This window comes from Equus przewalskii, chromosome 21 (assembly GCF_037783145.1).
Source record: "Equus przewalskii isolate Varuska chromosome 21, EquPr2, whole genome shotgun sequence".
NCBI classification, from domain to species: Eukaryota; Metazoa; Chordata; class Mammalia; order Perissodactyla; family Equidae; genus Equus; species Equus przewalskii.
The window spans coordinates 49,588,558-49,608,774 of record NC_091851.1 but is presented as its reverse complement, the minus strand read 5'-3'; the positions used below and the strand labels follow the sequence as shown (position 1 = coordinate 49,608,774).

Genomic DNA, 20,217 nt, shown 5'->3' with positions numbered 1-20,217 from the left:
GGGAAGAACTGCGGGCAGTTAGAACGGTCTAGCCCGGGTCGGCACCCTGCGCCTGCCCCTGCCTCGGCCCCGGCCCGGGCCCTTGGCCTCTGCCCCGGGCCCCTGCCCCTACCCCAGACCCAGCCCGGCCCGGTCTCTTCCCCCGGCCCCGGCCCCGGCCCCAAGAGCGCGCGGCCCGCGCCGCCCACCCCAGACCTCACCCCCGGCCCAGGCCCGGCACGTAGCCGAGCGGCGCGGGCATGCCCAGGAACGGCTTCTTCTTCTTGTTCATGGCGCCGGGGACGACGAAGATCTGGAAGCGAAAGGACGGAGGCCGCAGCCAGAGGCGAAAACCCCGAGACGTCCGCGGTTTCGCCTCACTTCACGGGCTCGGCGTCACCCGCGCCCCGGAAGCAGAGAGCGCGGTCCGCACGAGGCCCCGCCCGCCTTGAATTCCCGAGACGGAAGTTCCGGAAAAGCGTTTTCCGGCGACTTCCGGCGGCGGCTAAGAGGCAGAGATGCGGCAGGCGCATGCGCGGGCACGCCTGTTTGTGGTGAGGCGGGCGGGCGAGGAGGTGACACCATCCTGGGCAGATCAGGCGGGAGCTCAAAACAGCCTGGTGCATCCTTGCTTACTACGTGCTCTCGATGCCTTGCCGAGGAGGCCCCCTGTCCGAGCGGGACCCATGGGTCCTCTCCTCTGAGCCTGCCGGGCCGCCAGGGACCCTGCGATGCAGCCCTGGCCGCCCACCCTGCCCTTTAGAGTCTCCCTGGCCCTAGGCAGGCCCTAACGCGTCTGAGCGCAGGTGCACACCTATCCAGTTTCCAGGGTCCGGCTTGTGCAGGTGTATGTGTCGTGATTGCGGGCACATCTGGCTGCATGTGCCTGTGTGCAGACTGCTGCCCTTGCTCTCAGCGCTCAGATGCCTGGCCCCACTTGGGCCACTGTCCCTGTACAGGCCCCAGTCACACCCCCACCAGACCCGGCACATTCCAGTGAGAGTGGGAACTCAGCCCCAATGAGCTAACTGACTAAAAGAAATAAATGCAGCAGATCTATGTAAACAAGTCAGTAGTGGGCGTCAGCAGTCACTGTGCGTTCCCAAAAATCCTTACTGGTCTATCGGTGGACAGGGGTCCAGGTCAGATCACCTGTGCTCGTCTTAGGTGGACATGCATAACTGCACTCTGCACACATTTCTGCATGTCCATGTGCACCTTTGCTCACTCTGCTGTGGGACATGTGCTGGCCCACACACACTCCTAGGAGGAGCACTCAGGCTCCTGGCAGAGCAGGCAAAACTCAGCTGGTTGCAATGGCCTTCTGCTGGACCAGGCAGCCCCCAGCCCACCCTAGCACTCCTTACTGAGGTCCTGAAGCAAATGCATTCCTCCTGCCTACTGCAGCCTCCTTGGAGTTTCTCTCTCCTCCCAGTCCCCAGCCACACCTATTTCAATACCACATCCTGGGCACTGAGTCAGATTTGGGGGCTATAGAGGGAAGGGGAGAGACCCTGGTTGTCCTCCTGGAGTTCACAGTGTGGGGGGTAAGAGACGGTCAAACTGGCTTTTCTGGGGAAGCAAGTGCCCATTTGAGGGAGAGACCTCTGGAGAGGTCTGAAGAATGCTGAGTAAAGAAGTGAGTAAATTGGGGTAGGAATGGGGAGGGAAGTGGTTGGGAGAGGGTCTGGCCTTTGACCTGGGCCCCAGTGGGCAGAAGGTCCCAGGAGCAGGTAGGATGCCCGCCTCACCCTGCCACACCCACAGAGGGGACGAATGCATCTTTACTTCGCTGGCTCAGAAGCTCCCTCAGGCGCCTGGACCTCCTGTAGGTGCACAGGGTCACTCGTCCTTGGAGGCATGCCCAGGTGCGCACGGACGCCCCCTGCTCTGACACCCTTTGCCTACGCAGACCCGCGCGCCGCCGACACACCTCGCAGCTCCCGGAGCGCGCCTGGCACTCTGGGCTCAGCGGCAGGTGCCTCGCCGCGCAGACTCGCGGGGCGCGGGGACCGGCTCGGGCGCGGGGCCGGTGGGGCGGGGACCGGCTCGGGCGCTGGGACTGGCTCGGGCGCGGGGCCGGCGGGGCGGGGCGGCGGCGCGCGTTCCCCGCCGGCCACACCGGCCGCCCTGCGCCCGGCGAGGGGCGTGTGCGTGGGCCTGGGACCGCGGGCCCCATGTTCACGGAACTGAGGACCAAGCTGAGCCCCCCGCGAGGCCGCGCCGGGGCTGTGCGCGCCGGCTTCGGGGAGCGCCGGGATGTGGACGGTGAGCGGGCCTGGACAGGGGCGGGGGATATCGCGGGCTGGGGGCTCGGGGGCCGAGAGAGACAGGGGCGAGACCTAGCGGACTCCGAGCCGCGGCGGCGCGCAGAGTGCGGGGCGCGTTCTGGGCGAATGGGGTCCCCGGTGTCTTTGTCCCGCGCTGAGGGGGCAGCCTCAGGCCTTGGGGATCAGCGCTCCTTGGTTTGGGGGAGGTGACCGGCTGGGACTCCTGTCCCCAGGGGGGCACCACCCTGTGATCACTTCTTCCTTCGCGTGGAAAAAACCCTCCCCAGCCCTTGCAGTGGGGCCGAGAGGGGGCTGAGGCCATAGTCAGGCTCGGATGCCCCCGCCCCATTTCCTACTGGAATTGTGACGTTAGAGCTGGGAGGGAGGGAGGACCGGTGGACAGACGGACGGACGGACAGAGATCCCTCCCCTAGTGCGGGCAGGAAATGGGCGGGGCCCGGCTGGCCCGGGACAGGTGCGGCGCGGAGAGGCGGCTGACTGGTCCTCCCGAAACTGCGAAACTGCGCGCTCCCGCTCCTGCCGGGCCTCCCGCGGGGCGAGGCCTCGTGACCCGGCTGCCTGTACCCTGAAAGGTGGCGGCCTAGAATAAGTCTTCTTTCGCCGTACTAGAAGCCACTTGGGGCGACGGCCACACTGGCCACACCCTCTCTGACGCTAGACCTGAAATTTAGTCACCTGGGTCATCCGGATTCCAGAAAGTTGCAAGAATGGGGAGGGGGTGCTAAGTCGGAGGAATGTTATGGGGTTCCCCTCATTCCTGAGACCTCCTGGGCACATGGCCAGAACCTGCCCTCAGTGGGGGTTGGGTGCTGTGTCCACGGGAGGGACTCTCTCACTCTGTTGGGGTGGGGGGCAAGGGCTAGGGGCTCAGAACCTGATCCTGCCTGCTGAGTCAGGGCCTGGATGCTATAAAGACGGGGGCAAGCCTGGGTGCAGCTTCCAGTCTCTCCCCAGGGTTCTATTGACTTGTGGACACCACTCAGAGCCTCCATTCATCCACTCACAATATTTCCGGGCAGCTTCTGTGCATCAAGACCTCTGGAAGGTCTTGGGAGAGGCCCATCCAGGTGTCTGCCCTCCCTGACTCTTGTCAGCAACGAGCCCAGAAATGACGGTAAAACTAAAACTTGACGAGAGTGATGAGGTTGGTGTGGGAAGAGAGAGCAGAAGGCATCACCATGGGTCCCCGGGGCACATGGCTGCACCCTGCATACCTGTGCTAAGCAGCCCATGCCCGCAGGACCCTGACACAGGAGCTGTCCTAGGCCGGGGTCCCTGTGGGAGGTGGGGAGCAGGGATCCTTGTTGTTGGCTTGCCCAGAGTTCAGGCCTCTTGGAGATGAGTCACAGCTAGTGAGCACAGAAATGCAGCAGCCAAGCCTCAAACACCAGGTACGGCTGCAGAGACTGAGTGCCTTCAACAAGGATGGGCAGTGCACCCAGAGGTGCCTCTCCACCACACAGGGCCTCCCAGGATATTGGGGACACTGTTTCCTCGAAGGCAGGTCCTATGTGTATGCCCTGGTCTGGTGGGGCATGTACCAGCCCAAGGCAAGGGTGAAGTCAAGGCTGTCCCAGGAGGGCCCCTGGCCTGGCTGCAAGTCTTAGGCCCCCTGGGGACACATCCTCTCTCTAATCTAAGCAGAATCCATCCTGTTCCCCAAAGCACAGACTGTGGACTCGGAGGGGAAAGGTGTTTCCAGTTCTTCATCTTGGCTGGGTGGGGTCTTCAAGACAGCTCTTACACTCTTCCTTCTGCCTTTGGGGGCTTGGGAACCTCTAAATGGGAAAGTGGAAGGGAGATGGGCTGAGCAGGGAGCTGCTCACAGGGAGAGGAACCTCTGGCCTTGCCCTTGACCACTCTGACCAGCCACCCCTGCTCTACAGCCACTGCCCACTTCAGCTTCTGCCGGACCCTCCTGGAGCACACAGTGTCGGCAGAGAGCATCCCCTGCCACCTGCCTAGGACGCCAGGCACCAGCCTCACCTGGCATGACTCCCGCAGCCAGAGGGCAGCTGGCGACCGGCCAGTCAAGCTCCTGCAGCAGCCTGGCACAGAGGCCCCCCAGGTACCCACCCACTGTACCCACCTCAGATCCTGCCCTCCCCATGACCTCACTCCACCTGCCACCCCTCTCCCCTGCAGGGCCGGCTGTACGCTGAGCACTATGGCCTGTACCACACGAGTCCCTCACTGGGTGGCCTGACGAGGCCCGTGGTCCTGTGGAGTCAGCAGGACGTCTGCAAGTGGCTCAAGAAGCACTGTCCCCACAACTACCTCGTCTACGTGGAGGCCTTCTCCCAACACGCCATCACGGGTGCCTCTCTGGGGGGCTGAGGGTGGGGAGGGTGCAGGGCTCCCCAGGAGAGCTCCTTCCCCACACCCAGCCTGCCTTTGTTTCTCTTGCTGTTTCCCTCTCTTCTGCTTCCTCCTGAGCCAACCTCTCCTTCCAGGTCTTTGTCTCTTTGCAGAATCTTTCCTTGTTTCTCCCAGTCGTTGATTCTGTCTTCATCCAGCTGTTCTCTGCTCCGTCTCTATCCATCCTTATCTTTCCTCTGACCCTCTCCCTGCTTTCCCTGTCTCTCTGAATTTCTATCCGTCTCTCCCCCCACAGTCCTCTGTCTCCCTCTCTTTCTCTGTCTTTGAGTCTCTCCGTGTTGTCCCTCTCCCCCTTCTCTCTCTCTCTCTGCCTTGGCTCTTGATAGTCCCTGGGTGCTGACCTCGGCTTGACCCCCTCCCCTCCCTCTCAGGCCGGGCGCTGCTGCGGCTGAACGCGGAGAAGCTGCAGCGGATGGGGCTGGCGCAGGAGGCGCAGCGGCAGGAGGTGCTGCAGCAGGTGCTGCGCCTGCAGGTGCGCGAGGAGGGGCGGAGCCTGCAGCTGCTCAGCCAAGGTCAGTGGGAGGAACCAGCAGTGCCAGAGCCACTAGAGCGGTCTGGGGGGCTGGGCTGCAAGGCCCCTGAGCATAGGGTGGGTAGGTTGACCTCAGGAGGGTGGCTGTGGGACCCCAGTAAGGGCCATCTTGCACCCAGGACAGAGCGGATGATGCCAGAGATCCCCGCCCCTCCTCACCCCCATCCACCCCATAGCTTCCTTCGGAAACGTGTCGTAGCTGCTGCCTGAGGCTTGAACCCCAGACCCCAGCACTGTGACCGGAGCCCGGGGCAAGGATGAGGCAGCGCCGGCTGAGCAGCCCCTCTCAGACCCTGCAAGAGGCCCCAAGGGCTAAGCCCAGCCCAGTGGACAGGTGGGATCAGGATTGCCACCTCCAGCCACTTCTGATTGTGCACTCTGGGCTGTGCCTGGGATTGGGTGGCCGGGGGCTGCTTGAACATGGCCCCTCCTCCCAGGACCTGAGCCCAAGCCCACTGCCGGGTGCTGCTGGCAGCATTCGGGGCAGCCACCTGGAGCCAGAGCAGGGTTTGGATGTCCCCCCAGACTCCCAAGGAGTGTGTTTATTTATATTTCCTTCACCCACCTTGATGTCCGTCCCCCATTGCCAGCTGAGTCACACGTCCTCTGGGCATCCTGCCCTCTCCCAGGGTGAGAGAGGTCTGTCTGTCGGCCCACTCCACTCGTCTAGTGTCTAGTTCTACACCCTCCCCCTGCACCTAGAGTACTGCCCACACGGGGTAAACTGCCAGGGCTCCCTTCAGCGTGCACCCCTCCTCTGCCTCCGCCCAGGCCCAGCAGGCCCAACCAACGGCCAGATAATCCGCATCGGCATCCGCCCTGCCAGGCACTGTGCCAAGCACTCATTACTTATGAAACCCTCCCCATGCCGCCTCTATTCATGGGAACAGAGGCGAGAGAGGTCCTGGGATTGCCTAAGTGCCCAAGCCCTAACATGGCACAAGGAGGACTGCACGCCCAGTGCCCCACACTAGGCTCCAGCATGTCTTGCCCTTAGTTTGGGAAAGTCTCCCTCCTCCTGGGATCACAGAGACTATCTTTGAGGCAGTCATGGGGGGGCATTCCCACTGCCCTTTTCCCAGGAAAACCTGGATTCACACAAGAACCTGTCCTGAGGGCTGCACCCCCCACGCCTGCCCACCAGAGACCTAGCTGGCACCTGAGCCACCACTCCGTGGACCTGAGGCCCCAAGGTTTGGGGCTAGTGCTGCCCGGGACAGTAAGGGTGGTCCTGGCAGCTCCTAAGCTCCTGCTCCTCTGCCCTGCCAGCCCCCGAGGGGAGTCTGAAAATCTCAAGGATAGATGAAACTGCACCCCCAGCCCCCGCTCTGTACCCTGAGCTGGCCTTGGGAAGGGAGGCTGGTCATTGTGGTGGAATTGGAACAACTGGCCTGGTGCCCCCCATCTGTATGCCCCCCGACCGGAAGACCCCTTGTCCATTGTGGCTAACATAAGTGTCCCAGCCAGCCCACACCATCACAACGCTGTCCTCCTCAGAGGGCCCTTCCCGCCCCTGCCTCTTCCTCCCCCTTTGTCTTGTCCGCCCACGTGCTCCTGTGTCGTCTCCCTGGTTTTGCGCTCACTTTTTTATATTCTGACAAAAAGACCAGAAATAAACCTGGTTCTCAAATGCCCCAAGTGTGGTGTCCGTGTCCAGCGCCCACCAACCAGCCTTGTAGGGGTGGGCAGAGCCCTGGGGGGGCCCCTGGTCCTGGAAGCCCCGTGCCTGGCCCAGCTGCCTCCAGCTGGGACCACCAGGGGGCAGTGGTGTCACATCCTAGTGGGGCACTGGTGGGGACAAGAGGCTGCCTGGAAATGGCTATGGACTGCACCTGGATGCATGGACACAGGTATGTCAGGTTCCTGGGGCTGCTGTAACAAATGACCACAACTGGGAGGCTTGACACACACAAACTGATTCTCTCAAGTTCTGCAGGCTAAGTCTGAAATCCAGCAGGCCCACACTCCCTCTAGGGGCTGAGGGAAGAATCCTTCCTTGCCTCTCCCAGCTTCTGGTGGTGGCCCCAGGGGCTCCTGGGCTCATGGACACATCACCCCGTCCCGGCCTCCATGGTCATGTCGCCTTCTGTCTGTGTCAAATCTCCTTACAAAGACAATTGTCACTGGATTCAGGGCCCACCTGGATAATCCAGGATGATCTCCTCCTCTCAATATCCTTAACTTAATCACACCTTTTTCTAAATAAGGTCCCACTCACAGGTTTCAGGAGTTTGGCGTGGCTATCTTTTAGGGGCCTCCATTGAGCGCCCCTCCTCCCACAGGGCAATGTCCTGACATAAGAAACACACAGGTCACGGGACATGCCCTGACACACTCACACAGAAGCCATTCACACAAATAGTAACACAGAGGCATAAAACGACCAGGCTGGCCCCACAGAAACTAACACTCAGAGACACAATGACACCAGCAACCAGACCCACAACACACCCCCACACAGTGTCCCAGACAAACAATGACCCCTTAACGTACAGAAACACACGGGGCACAGCACACCCCATACACAAACACATATGAGATCACGCAATGCCCTGACATCCAGACATGCTGTAGCCTGGACACCACTTGCTAAGACCCAGACAGCCCCCACACCCTATGTCCAGCCACCTGGACTCTAGCATACAGATAGGCATCCTCCTCACATAGTGCAGGACACAGGGACATACCCTGACACTGTGATGTCCAAACAGGACACTGCCTGACACACATGGTCACTCAGACAGACACCTCCCAAGAGACATTGACGTGTCACATATGTGGACATGCAGACTTAAATGGGGAAGGTGACGACCTTGGGTGGACCTCAGAGTACACACATTGACCCCCTCCAGAAATCCTGCCTGTGCTGTCCCCAGAGTAGGCACAGTCAACAAGAGAAGGCATTCCCTCTTCCTCCTGGGGTCACGTAGGCCTCTTTCTGGCTCTGATTTCCCAGGGAAGGACCGACTGACAGACCCCTCCACAGAGGGCCCCCACCCTGCCTCTGCCTCTGAGTGAGCACTTTGTGCTGGCCTTGAGAGAAGTGGATCCCAAAGGTCCCTGTGAGGAGAGGCCACCCCCAAATCTGCCCACACCTTTTGTGCCCTGCCCTCAAGCAGTGCAGCCCAGCCTGCTCCAGGGTGGACAGAGGAGGTGGAGGGGGTACGGGGGTGCGGGGTGGGGAGGCGGGAAGGAGGTGCACCTTGTAACTCCCTTTTCCAACTAGCACTCCCTCCCCTGTATCATTCATCCCAAGTCTGGCAGCGTTGGTGCCCTATCTCCCCCAGACCTGATACCAGTGTCCCCGCAGAGGGCTGGGCTCTGGAGCACGGAGGGGCAAGGCACTGGCCGCTGGTCTAGGACCCCATCCCCAAAGCAGACGTAGGCTGGTCCAGTGGACACTAACCCCAGGAAAGCCCACGACCTCAAACTGCCCGGGCGCCGCAAGGAGCCGGGCAGTCCCGTGAGGGTGGCCACAGGGCTAGCTGGAAGAGAGGCCACAAGCTGCTCTGCAGGTCCCGGGCCCCCGGGGCCCAGGAGATCAGGGACCCGGTATAGACATCTGGTCGCTTCAATCCCTTTGCACTGGGCTTGGGGCAGTACCCAGGGCCCCTATCGTGCCTCAGTTTACCCCACTGCCTGAAAAAAGCCTCCCGCCCTATGGGCGGCGCAACTGGCCACTTTGCACTGGAACTGGGCACACGGAGGACACCGACCCGGGACCGGGCGAGCAGGCCGGCCCGCGGGGCCCCCTCCTCTCGACCCGTTCCTCCCCATCGCGGAGCGGCGGCGGGAATACCGCGAGAGTTCGCCCCCTCCCCCCCACAGTAAAACTGTCAAAGGTGGGAGGGGCGGGAGCGCGCATGTGCGCAGCGCGGCGCGCAGCCTGCGCCGCCCGGACCCCGCGCCCGCGCCCCGGCCCGCCGCCCGGCCCCCGCCCGGCCCGGCCCGCTGGGCGCCGCAGGTAAGCGCCAGCCGCGCCCAGCCCGCCCCTGGGGCCGCCTCGCGCCCGCCGGCCCCGACCCCGATCCACGCGACCAGGCCGGGCCGGGCCGGGCCCCGCGGCCGCCCCCGCCGCGCCCGGACCCCCGCGCCGCGCCCGCGCCCGCGCCCCGCGCCGCGCCCGCGCCCGCCTCCTCCTTCTCCAGAAAAAGTCGCCATTTTGGTTCACTGCCTTCGGGCCCCCCCCAGGCGCCGCGGGCGGCCCTTCCGGGGCCAGGTCGGGCCCGCACCCGGCCGCAGGTGACAGGTGGGTGGCCATGCCAGCCTCCAGGTGTGCGTCCCCTGGCCGGCCTCATCCGCGCGCCCGGGCCTGGGCCGGGGTCCCGCGGCCAGCGTCTCCTGCGGTCAGCACGGCGCCCCTCCCTCCCACCTCTGCGACCCTGCGAGGCCCTCTGGGAGGGTGGAAGCCCTTTTTCCTCCCGGTGCGCGAGTCACAGGCCTTGGATGGAAGGAGGATCTCTACCTCCTAGGCCAGCCCTGGCCCCAGGCCCCCCAACTCTGAATTTTCCACCCGAGCTGGAGAAAGACTGGAAAGGGGCTGCTTAGCAGGCACCCGCATCCCAGGCTGCTGGGGTCGAAACAGGGCTGGAGTGACTGATGTTCGCGTGTCTCCTTTGGAAGTTAGAGTGTGAGGGCTTCCAGAGAAGTTTGTTTAGATCTTTCTGGATCCGTTCCTCCCCCAAGCGCAGGATGTGGGCACCTCCTTGGCAGTGGGCAGTGGCTGTCCTGACCTCTGACCTCAGCCTGCCCAGGTGGTCTCTGCAGTGCTTCTAGGCACTGCAGCCCCACCCATCTCCTCTAAGTTAGAAACTACCAGGGGAGGGGTCACCTGCCCACACAATCCCCCACCCTTTTCTGTGGCCTTGGGTGTACCTGTGGGAGGACCCAACTGGGCTGAGCTGAGAGTCCTCCCAGCTCTCAGGATGTGGGGTTCCCTAGCAGAATAGGCCATGGAGGCCCAGCCTCAGGAAGCAGGGTGTTTCCTGTGACCAGTAGTCTCTGGAGTGGTGCTGGTGGGCCTGTAGGTGTGGGGCAGAGAGGCTCTTGAGGGTGGAGGTGAGGAAGAGGTCAGCCAGGTGGAGGGTGGTGAGGGCCCAAGGTGAGGCCTTCATCTGGGTGGAGGGGCTCCGGATGAAGACAAGGCCCGAAAGAGGGACAGGTAGGATGGGTCAGCTGGCATGGGGATCAGATACAGGTTCCTCGGGGTCCTCGGTCCTGGGTCTGCCTCCCAGAGGGGGCACGTACAGTTGGGGAGTAGGCGAGGGGCGTCAGTGTCCACCTTGGCTATCCCATCTGTGTCCTGGGGAGAAGGAGCCAGGATAGCATGGCATTGCCTTGGGTCTGGATGGGGCTGTGGAGGAAGGTGTCCCAAGGTGCCAGGCCAGCACAGCCTGTGAAGCAGCAGCCGTACTGGTATCATAATTGGCCCCCGGGAGGGGTGTTGTTGGCCTGCTTTGTCCCTGGCACACCTCCTCTCCTGGGGTGGCCCCAGCTCAGCGCGATCTGGGAATGTATGTCCGGGGACAGAGGGAGCTCTTCAGAGCTGGTGAGGGTCTGTGGACAGGCCTAGATCCTGCCAAGCTGCTTGCGTCTCGTCTCTCATCTGGGGAGATGACTAGGTAGCCCCTCGCCTAGGCCAGAGACCCCCCATCACCTGCTTTCCCTTGTGGCCAAAAGCGCAGGTGGGCAGGCTTCCCTTCCCTGGGCCAGAAAGTGGGCCTGTCTGGGGGTGGAGCTCAAGGGCAGCTTGTGTCAAGACTGAGTCAGGCCTGGTGGGCCTCACAGCCTGTCCACTTGCTCTGCAGAGATGGCCGATCCTTTCTGCGTTGGAGGAGGCCGCCGGCTCCCGGGGTCCAGCAAGAGTGGACCTGGGAAGGATGGCAGCCGGAGCGAGGTCCGACTTCCTGTGCTGCATGACCCACCGAAGCTGGGTAAGAGGGGTCAGGCCAAGGCCAACTCCAGGCAATCATGGGCAGCCAGTGCGGGGTTGTGGGCCGCCTCCCCGGACACCAGTCTCCTCTGAGCCTTGGCGATTCGTGTGCTTCAGGGGTGCCGGTGGTCAGGGGTGGGCAGACAGTGCCCAGCCAAGCCCCACTCTGCTTTGACCCGGGAAGTCAAGCCACTGACAGGACAGAAGGAAAGAAGAAAGGGCGTCCGAAAGCTGAAAACCAGGCCCTCCGAGACATTCCCGTGAGCTCCCTGAGGACTGGGGTGGGGCTCCTGCTGGGGTCTGCCTGTCAAGTCCACCGCACTGCCTTTGTTTGCCCTCCACACGTCCACCACAGGCCCTCAGCCTGTGTTAGCAGGCGGCTCTGTGCTTCAGGGCTTCAGTGGGTGGCTGGGGCCGAGTGGGCCACGTTTGTGGGGCTCCTAGGACAGGTGCAGCACACCACTGCTGCTCGGGGTGGCCTGGATCTTGCCTCGGTCCTGAGGTTGGAGGGCTTCTGCAGCTTGTCTGCCTTGTGGGCCCAGGGAGGGTGTTGTGTCTGGAGCCCAAGTTGACAGAGGCCTAGGTGGGTCAGTAGCCGGTCCTTCCCACGCCTAGCTCTCCCTGATGAACCAGTGGAAGGATGAGTTCAAGGCACACTCGAGGGTGAAGTGTCCAAACTCGGGGTGCTGGCTGGAGTTTCCCAGTATCTACGGGCTCAAGTACCATTACCAGCGATGCCAAGGGGTAAGGTGCTATGGGTTGGGGGAGAGGAGGCCTGCGGCCCACCCTGCCCCAGCTGTCGGCTGGGGGCGTGTCTGGGCAGGGGCCCTGGCAGCCCCTCCCACGCCTGCTCTCTCCACCCAGGGTGCCATCTCAGAAAGGCTGACATTTCCCTGCCCTTTCTGCGAGGCTGCATTTACATCTAAGACCCAGCTGGAGAAGCACCGGATTTGGAACCACATGGACCGACCTCTGCCTACCCCCAAGCCTGGGCCAGTCAGCCGGCCAGTCACCATCAGCCGGCCTGTTGGGGTCAGCAAGCCTATTGGAGTGAGCAAACCTGTCACTATTGGCAAACCTGTGGGTGTCAGTAAACCCATCGGTATTAGCAAGCCAGTGACAGTCAGCAGGCCTGTGCCAGTCACCAAGACAGTGACGGTCAGCAGGCCCGTGCCGGTCACCAAGCCAGTGACGGTCAGCAGGCCTGTGCCGGTCACCAAAGCTGTGCCGGTCACTAAGCCAGTGACTGTCAACAAGCCGGTGCCAGTCACCAAACCCGTGCCAGTCACCAAACCAGTGACCATCAACAAACCAGTGCCAATGACAAAGCTTGTGACAGTTACAAAACCTGTGCCCGTCACGAAGCTGGTGACAGTCAGCAGGCCCATTGTGGTCAGTAAACCAGTGACGGTCAGCAGGCCCATTGCCATCAGCAGACACACAACGCCCTGCAAAATGGTGCTGCTGACCAAGTCTGAGAACAAAACTCCTCGTGCCGCGGGGAGGAGCAGTGGTAAGAAAAGGTACGGGGCTCCTGCCGGGTGGGCTTGGGGTGCTCCCCAGCTGTAGCCTGGGGGAATAGGGCCCAAAGTGAGCCCTCCTGCCCCTCACCTCCCCACTCCCTGCAGGGCTGCAGACAGCCTGGACGCATGCCCTGTCCTGCCCAAGCAGGCGAGGCCGGAAAATGGGGAATGTGGCCCATCTACCGCAAGCCAGGGCTCGGCCTTCCAGCTGAGCACAGACCCCAGTGGCGGACCCCTTGCTCTGGGCAGCAGGCCCTTGGGAGGCAAAGAGGTGCCAAGGGCTGCAGGCCCTGGGTCTCCACCTGAGGAGGGCACGGAGCGCACAAAGCACAGTAAGACTAGAGCGGGGGGCTGTGGCCAGGGTGGGTAGTGGCCGGCTGGAAAGGCCTCCCGACGGTTATGTGACCAGAACCTTGGGCCTCGTTTTCTCTACCCCGAGTCAGGAAGGAAACAGAAAACACCCAAGAAGTTTACAGGGGAGCAGCCGTCCATCTCAGGGACCTTCGGACTCAAAGGTGAGGTCCTGGCCGGCCAGGGACTCGTGGGGCTGGGTGTGTGCACACGTGTGCCCACATCTGCACCGACCACCCCATGTGTGCACACAGGCCTGGCCAAGGCAGAGGACAAGTCCCGGGCTCACCGCACCAAGAAGCAGGAGGGGCCCAGCCCCGAGGATGTGCGGAAGAAGGTGCCAGCCCCCACCAGCACTGTCAGCAAGGAGGTGCCGGCCCCCGTGGCCCACCCAGGCCCAGGTGGGGGCTATGGTGTGGCGGGGCCCAGGCCAGGTCTCAACCGTGGGATGGATCCTGGAACTCAGGGATGGGGGGCTGAGCATGGACCCTGGGTTCTGTGCTTGGTGTCCAGGGTGTCCGGGAGCCCCTGCCAGCCCTGAGGCCCTGGCCCTGCCCCACAGGTGGCCCTGAGGAGCAGTGGCAGCGGGCCATCCATGAACGGGGGGAGGCTGTCTGCCCCACCTGCAATGTGGTCGCCCGAAAGACCCTCGTGGGGCTCAAGAAGCACATGGAGGTGTGTCAGAAGGTAAGGTTGCCTCTGGGGGTCATGGGAGGGGAGGTGCCCCAGGGCCAGCTTCTCACGAATAGGGCCGTGTCTGCAGCTGCAGGATGCACTCAAGTGCCAGCACTGTCGAAAGCAGTTCAAGTCCAAGGCCGGCCTCAACTACCACACCATGGCTGAGCACAGCACCAAGGTATCACCCAGCCCTGACTGCTGACTGCTGGCCTCCCACTCCATCACTCCCCTCCCCACCCCACCCGCCCAGCCCAGATCGCTGACCTTTCGTCACCACACCGTGGCAGAGCTTAGTGACTCCCATGCCTGACCTTGGACATCTGTGGCCCCAACCCCTGGGCAGGGGTAGGGGCCCTGTGGTGGTTGGGGCACTTAGGCCGGGCCTGCCCCCCAGCCCTCTGACGCCGAGGCCTCGGAGGGGAGCGAGCAGGAGGAGCGGGAGCGGCTACGTAAAGTGCTGAAGCAGATGGGGAGGCTGCGCTGCCCGCAGGAGGTCAGTGGGGTGGCGTGGGTGTGGGGCACACAGTGTGGGATGGGGCACAGCCTCTTGCTGGCTACTTACCTGATCTTTGACCCTCAGGGCTGCGGGGCCGCCTTCTCCAGCCTCATGGGCTACCAGTACCACCAGCGACGCTGCGGGAAGCCACCTTGTGAGGTGGACAGCCCCTCCTTCCCCTGCATCCACTGTGGCAAGACCTACCGCTCCAAGGCCGGCCATGACTACCACATGCGCTCAGAGCACACGGCCCCAGTGAGCAGCCTGCAGCCTGGGTCCTCCTGCCCTCGGTCACTGAGCATGCGTGTCCATGTGCCGCCTGCTGTGTGTGCTTTTCCTTCCCTCCCTGGGGGCTGCGTGCATCGCAGGCAGTGAGGCTGGGCCCCTGGTGCCTCTGAGTCCCCAACGAGTTGTTCATGTGTCCCTTATCTACGGCACGTGCTCCTGGGTTCCCATACCTGCATGCCACATGGCTTCTGTTGCTCACCCTGGCCTTCCTGCCCTACAGCCCCCTGAGGAGGCCGAGGACAAGCCCGCTGAGGCTGAGGACCTACTGGGTGTTGAGCGGACCCCTAGTGGCCGCATCCGCCGCACGTCGGCCCAGGTCGCCGTGTTCCACCTGCAGGAGATTGCAGAGGATGAGCTGGCCCGAGACTGGACCAAGCGGCGGATGAAGGACGACTTGGTGCCTGAGACTGCACGGGTGAGCTGCCTGCCCCGAGCCCCCAGTGCTCTGCCCTAGAGCCCCCAGCCTCCTGGTCTCTGAGCAGGACATGCTTCAGCTTGGGGTCCCCTATCACCTGGGCCATCTGCTGACCTCCCAAGGTTCAGCTCTCCCGCCTGTGGAGGGCACAGTTGAGGGCCTTGTTAGAGCAGCTGGGGGTGTCTGGGGTCAGCTCTGGCCCAGCCCTTTGGTAGCCCCCATTACCCAGGCCCCTGGGCTCACCCTGGGGCCTGCCTGTTTTCACAGCTCAACTACACTCGGCCAGGCCTCCCCACGGTTAACCCCCAGCTGCTGGAGGCGTGGAAGAATGAAGTCAAGGAGAAAGGCCATGTCAACTGCCCCAATGATGTAAGCTGCGGCAGGCTGGTGCGGTGGGCACAGGGACTCAGGGACAGAGAGCCCAGGTGTGGCCCTGGGTGGGAGCCCTCCAGGTGACTAATCTCTGATCCCTGCGTCCTGGCAGGGTTTTCAGGCAGAAGTCTCTTAGCAGAGAGACCTCGATCTCAGTCCTAGAGGCCTAGCCTGCCCATACCCCAGGACTCCTGGGTCAAGCCCCCCCCCACCCCCACTTCCTCCAGAGAGGCCCCAGATCCCCCAGGCTGGGGCAAGGGGTGCACATTTGTGTAGGGGCACTGGCCAGGAGGCCCTCTCCCACGGTCATCTCCTGCCCCCAGTGCTGCGAAGCCATCTACTCCAGTGTGTCCGGCCTCAAGGCTCATCTTGCCAGCTGCAGCAAGGTCAGTCCCTAGGTCCTCCTCCACGGCGGGGCGGGTGCTTGGCACTCCCTGCTACCTGCCAGGGATCCCCACACAGTGGGTGTGCGACACTGCCCCTGTGGGGCAGCCTCCTCCATGAGCTCAGGGGCTGGCGAGTGCCCAATGGCCAGCACAGCCCAGGGCACTTCGCTGTCCCCTAGCTTTAGCCACGAGTTAGTCAGTCTTGAGTTGCCATGCCCGTGGGGGCTCCTCATCTGTGTGGGTGTAAATGGGCATGCTGACCTGGGCCTGGGGTGAGGGGCCTTCAGCAAAGGGCTGCACCCATTCCTCAGGGTGCCTGTCTCTTCCCACCCTTCCCTCACCCCCTCGCGGTAGGGACGACTCAGTGGTCCTGCCAGAGGGTGGCCTTGTGCGTCCCTGAAGCCCACCTGTTGGGCATCCGTCCAGATGAGCTGTGGCTGCTCCTCTGGCTACACAGGGTGGGGGGTCCTGGCTCGATCTGGATGTTTCTGGTCCTCCAAGGGTGGGAGTGGGGTCCAACCTCCTGGGGCCGGGGACCCCTGTCTTGCAGGGAGACCACCTGGTGGGGAAGTACTGCTGCCTGCTGTGTCCGAAGGAGTTCAGCTCCGAGAGCGGTGTCAAGTACCACATCCTCAAGACCCACGCAGAGGTGGGGCAGGGATGGGGGCCTGGTGTGAGAGACCCACTAGGCCAGCGGCTAGATGGGCTGGCTCCATGGAGGGGGTTGGGCCAGGTAGGGCTGGTAGGGGTGATGGCTTGTGTGATATTTGTTTGAGCAAGTGGCCAACATTGAGAAACATTGCAGTTTCTCTTCAAAGTGGTTTCCAGCTTCCCTGGAAGACCTGAGAAGCTGGGTGCTCCCTGCCCCGGGCACCCTGAGCAGGAGCCAGCCCCTTGGGATGGTGCCCTGACGCCTAGCCATCTGCTGGCCCCCGGGCTCAGCATCTTTCTGGCCTGGGGTCTTCACTGCTGCTCTTGTCTCCCCAGAACTGGTTCCGTACTTCAGCAGACCCACCTCCCAAACACAGGAGCCAGGACTCACTGGCACCCAAGAAGGAGGAGAAGAGTCTGGCAGGTGGGAAGAAGCGGGGCCGGAAGCCCAAGGAACGGCCCCCCGAGGAGCCTGCGCCTAAGATGCCCCCCCGCCGGGACGACTGGCCCCCCGGAGGCAGAGACAAGGGGGCCCGGGGCTCCACTGCCCGGAAGGTGGGAGCCAGCAAGCCACCTGAGAAGTGAGCCTGGGGGCCAGCAGATTGGCAGGGCCCGGTCCCCACACTGGCCACCAAGCCCCTCTCTCCAGGTTGGGGGTAGCTAGTTCCGGGACCTGTGCTCTCTAGTTCTCCATCCCCCACCCCTGCCTAGTCATCTGTCCAGTGGGGGTAGCCAGCTCCTCTCCCCTCCCTGAAGGTGGCCCTTCCCCTGTGCAGGCTGCCACAGGGCACACCTGGGCGTGGGCCCCCGGGGGAGGGCCAGTGGCAGCAGCAGAAGTGCAATAGTCTGGAGGATATTCATGGGCCTGGCAGAGTCTGGGGCCCTGGGTTGGCAGGAGGAGGGTCAGTGGCCTGGGACTCAGTGCTGTGGGGGCAGTGCACAGCAGGCAGATGGCCTTTTGGCCCTTGCCACGTGAGCTCTGTTCCCCATCTGCTTTCTCAGGCCCAAGGCTCGGGGGGTCCCTGGTGACCTGTGGTTCTGGGCTGATGAGGGCATCTGAGCAGCCTTGCCTCTCTACCCGACACTGGAACCCCAGCACCCCCAGCTACCTCCCAGGACAGACCCTGAGTCTGACCGCTGCCGTGCTGACCTGACAGTCCGCCTGCCCCCTCGCTCCCCTCGTGCTCCAGCCTCTGGTTCCTCATCTTCTGTTCTCTACCTCTCCAGGCCCATCTTCCCTGCTGTGCCACCCTGTGCTTGGGCCTTCCCCACTTGCCCATGTCCATTATGGTGGGGAGTGGTGCCCTCGCTAACGGGGGGCTCTCCACCATCCCCAGTGGTGCTCCCTGCTTGGGGTAAGAGAGAGGCTCCACTTCCTCCACCTACAGGGCCACAGGAGCCCTGGGGGGAGGGGCCGAATGGAGCGTGCTCTGCCTCCTGCCTCCTGCCTCCTGCTTTGCTAATACTGCGGGCCTAGGTCGGGCAGCCTGATGGGTTAAGGATGGGCCATTCTGGGCTCTGGGTTGACTGAGGGCCATGGGCATGCAGAGTGGGGCAGCACTGGCCTAGCTCTGAGGAGTGACCACCACAGGGGCAGCCTTCTGCTTGCTGGGTTGGCACGTGGCCAAGCTCCCATGGGAGCCCCCCCCCACCTTTTTTTTTTTTTAATACCTGCCACTTCCTTTGTAGTTGTGGGGTTTTTTGATACAAGAGCTGAAGGCCAGGGAGGGGGATTGGCCAAGATCACAACAGGTTGGTGGCAGCTCTGGGGCTCTGTCTTGACGCCCTTTGGGTCCCTGAGGAGGGCTAGGTCTACAGTTGGGCAGGGGTCAGGCTGGAGTCCAGGGTACCTGCAGGAGGTGCCACGCCCTGGCCCCTGCCTTCCAACTGAGGCACTGCAGGGAGGAGCAACCTCAGAACCACTGGGTTTAGACAGAGGCTGTTTCCCACTGGGGGTGGGGGTGGGCTCAGGGTTCGGCCTTGCCGATCCTGGACGATGTGAATTTTGATATTTGCCCGTGTGTGTGTAGTGGATGCCAGTCTTGTTGCTGTGACAAGTAACAACGTTTTTTCTATTCTGTTTTTTATACAAAAACTCAACAATCTGACATTTTGGTGCTAAGGGTTTCCTGGTGCGACGGTGGATCTGGGGGCTAGGCTGGGGTCCCTGCCCTGCTCAGGGAGGCAGTGCCGACTGGGCACCCTCTGCCCTCAGCTCCTGTCCTCATCCAGCCCCTGGAGAGGAGAGGCTCCAAGGTGGGCTCGGCTCTCCTTGCCCACAGTAGGGAGACAGGTTCCAAGAGGGCCTTGGAGGTGGGTCACCATGCCTCCCGCCTCCAGCTTTTCCTCTTTCCTGACCCTAGGCAGCCCTGGTATGGAGATGTGGGCTCCCCTCCCTCACACACACCTTGATCTGATCAGGGGGTGGAGGCCTGGGCTGTGGCAGAGATCAAGGAGGGCAGTGTGGGCAGGGTTTCAGGGCCAGAGGGCTTGCTTCCTTGTGTTCTTGGGTGTCACTATGGTGTACAGCCAGTGGAGGTGGAGCTGGGGTCAGGCAGCCACTTCAGGGGCTGCCTCGGGAGGGGAGGGAGAGCAGGCACTGTCAGAGCCCCAGGTGCACTTTGTCTTTGTCACCAATGCCTGGAGGAGGGTGGACCTCAACACCTCTGCTGGGGATGGCCGCCCGCCCCGGCCTCTCAGGTACTTGGCCCTTGGGGAGTTGGGGGCTGGTTTTTGCTGGGGGTGAGTTTCCAGGTCACCCCCCAAAGTTCACAGATGGTCACTGGTGTGGGAAGAGGGGGGTCCTGGATAACTTGATGTTTAGCACTTTAACCTCCTTGTTTGTCTTTAAAGTGGGCATGGGGGCTGATGCCAAAAGAGGCTGTTGGGTCGGACCCCTCTCTCCCTGCTTCCCTCCCTGCTTCCCATACTCTGGCTGGTGAGTGGCAGTGGCAAGGTGGTCTGCAGAGCCCTCCTCCAGAGAAGGCAGAGCCCTGGGCAGCTCAGCGGGATCTGCCCACCTCCCACTCTGGCGGGAATGCAGCCAGGTAACCACCTGGCCTTGACTGACACCTTCAGTGAGAGGGACTGGAGTGGCAGGCCCCCCGGGTGTGATGGGTGTGCAACCTACCGGAAACCCAAGCCCAGGGCACAATGCCAGGTCCCTTTCTGAAGATCTACCTCTGGCCCAGCCCACCCCTCTTGCCCTGAGAACAGGAAAGGGCCCACTCAAGGGGCTGACACTTCACACAAAAATAGGATGCACTTTATTTGCTCATGCAAAGGCAGATGAGGGTGTCTCCTTGTGTGACCAGCGGCCCTCCCACCTGTAGCCTCCCTCCTGTGTCTCTGGTTCAGAAGGGAGAGAACAGGTGCACTCTGGTCTGTGGAGGGGAGGGCTGTCCCCATGTGTCCTCGCTGGGTGGGCCCCAGGTGGCTTGTCCTGGAGACCTGGGGCTCGGGTGGCCAGCACCTCCAGCCTGGCAGCCACATGTCCTGTACTTTGGGTTTCTTGGTTTGGGTTTTTTAATGCCAGTTCTCGGTACATAAGTGCATTTTGGAAGAGAGGCTCCAGCTATCACTTGTATTCATATATATACTTATATATTCTATCTACAAAGTGTTTATTTGCAAGATGTTTGACGGTGAGCTCGGGCCCTGCCCGCCCTGTGACCATCTGTCCCCGATCCTCGTCCCCGCCTCCGGACCTGAGTGGCGTGGGGGCGGGCCATCAACTGTATGTATTAAAAATGACTGTATCAAATAAATGTTTATTGATTTTTTTCCAGGGGTTTCATGAGGCTGAATTTGTAGGGGAGCGCGGGGTTCGGCCCTTCCCGCGGACGACGCCCGCGCGGGCAGGGTGCTGCCGGGCTGCGAGGCCCGCGCGCACGGCCGCACGGCCTTGTGGGACTTGTAGTCCGCCGGGCGCTCCGGCGGGCGGG

General features: G+C 62.6%; 3 protein-coding genes across 6 annotated transcripts in view; 2 read left to right on the top strand and 1 right to left on the bottom strand.

The window, feature by feature from the left end:
* Positions 1-491, bottom strand: part of PRPF6 (pre-mRNA processing factor 6) — a 46,452-nt gene extending 45,961 nt beyond the window's left edge. Inside the window, exon 1 of the mRNA XM_008531267.2 lies at positions 201-491. Coding sequence (XP_008529489.1) covers positions 201-271 — 71 coding nt within the window. The 5' untranslated portion in view covers positions 272-491. The remainder of the gene's footprint in view (positions 1-200) is intronic.
* A 1,226-nt stretch (positions 492-1,717) lies between these two features.
* On the top strand, positions 1,718-6,815 carry SAMD10 (sterile alpha motif domain containing 10). 2 transcript variants are annotated; one of them, XM_070588722.1, is made up of 5 exons: positions 1,718-1,847; positions 4,157-4,338; positions 4,416-4,587; positions 5,021-5,161; positions 5,358-6,815. In XM_070588722.1, exons 1-5 carry the CDS (start codon positions 1,718-1,720, stop codon positions 5,378-5,380), a joined length of 648 nt encoding a protein of 215 aa, XP_070444823.1. In that variant the 3' UTR covers positions 5,381-6,815. The 2 variants fall into 2 exon arrangements, with proteins under 2 accessions (XP_070444823.1, XP_008529491.1); XM_008531269.2 differs by lacking the exon at positions 1,718-1,847 and adding an exon at positions 1,917-2,247.
* A 2,216-nt stretch (positions 6,816-9,031) lies between these two features.
* ZNF512B (zinc finger protein 512B) lies at positions 9,032-20,058 on the top strand. 3 transcript variants are annotated; one of them, XM_070588694.1, is made up of 18 exons: positions 9,032-9,145; positions 10,989-11,114; positions 11,231-11,373; positions 11,729-11,857; positions 11,978-12,636; positions 12,742-12,968; positions 13,080-13,151; positions 13,242-13,388; positions 13,550-13,674; positions 13,751-13,843; positions 14,060-14,158; positions 14,246-14,416; positions 14,670-14,864; positions 15,132-15,233; positions 15,560-15,622; positions 16,173-16,271; positions 16,610-16,828; positions 17,276-20,058. In XM_070588694.1, the coding sequence occupies exons 2-18, from the start codon at positions 10,991-10,993 to the stop codon at positions 17,300-17,302; spliced, it is 2,694 nt and encodes an 897-aa protein (XP_070444795.1). In that variant the 5' UTR covers positions 9,032-9,145; positions 10,989-10,990; the 3' UTR covers positions 17,303-20,058. The 3 variants fall into 3 exon arrangements, with proteins under 3 accessions (XP_070444795.1, XP_070444794.1, XP_070444796.1); XM_070588695.1 differs by lacking the exon at positions 9,032-9,145 and adding an exon at positions 9,296-9,430; XM_070588693.1 differs by having other exon boundaries at positions 16,610-20,058.
* The last annotated feature ends 159 nt before the right edge of the window (positions 20,059-20,217 follow it).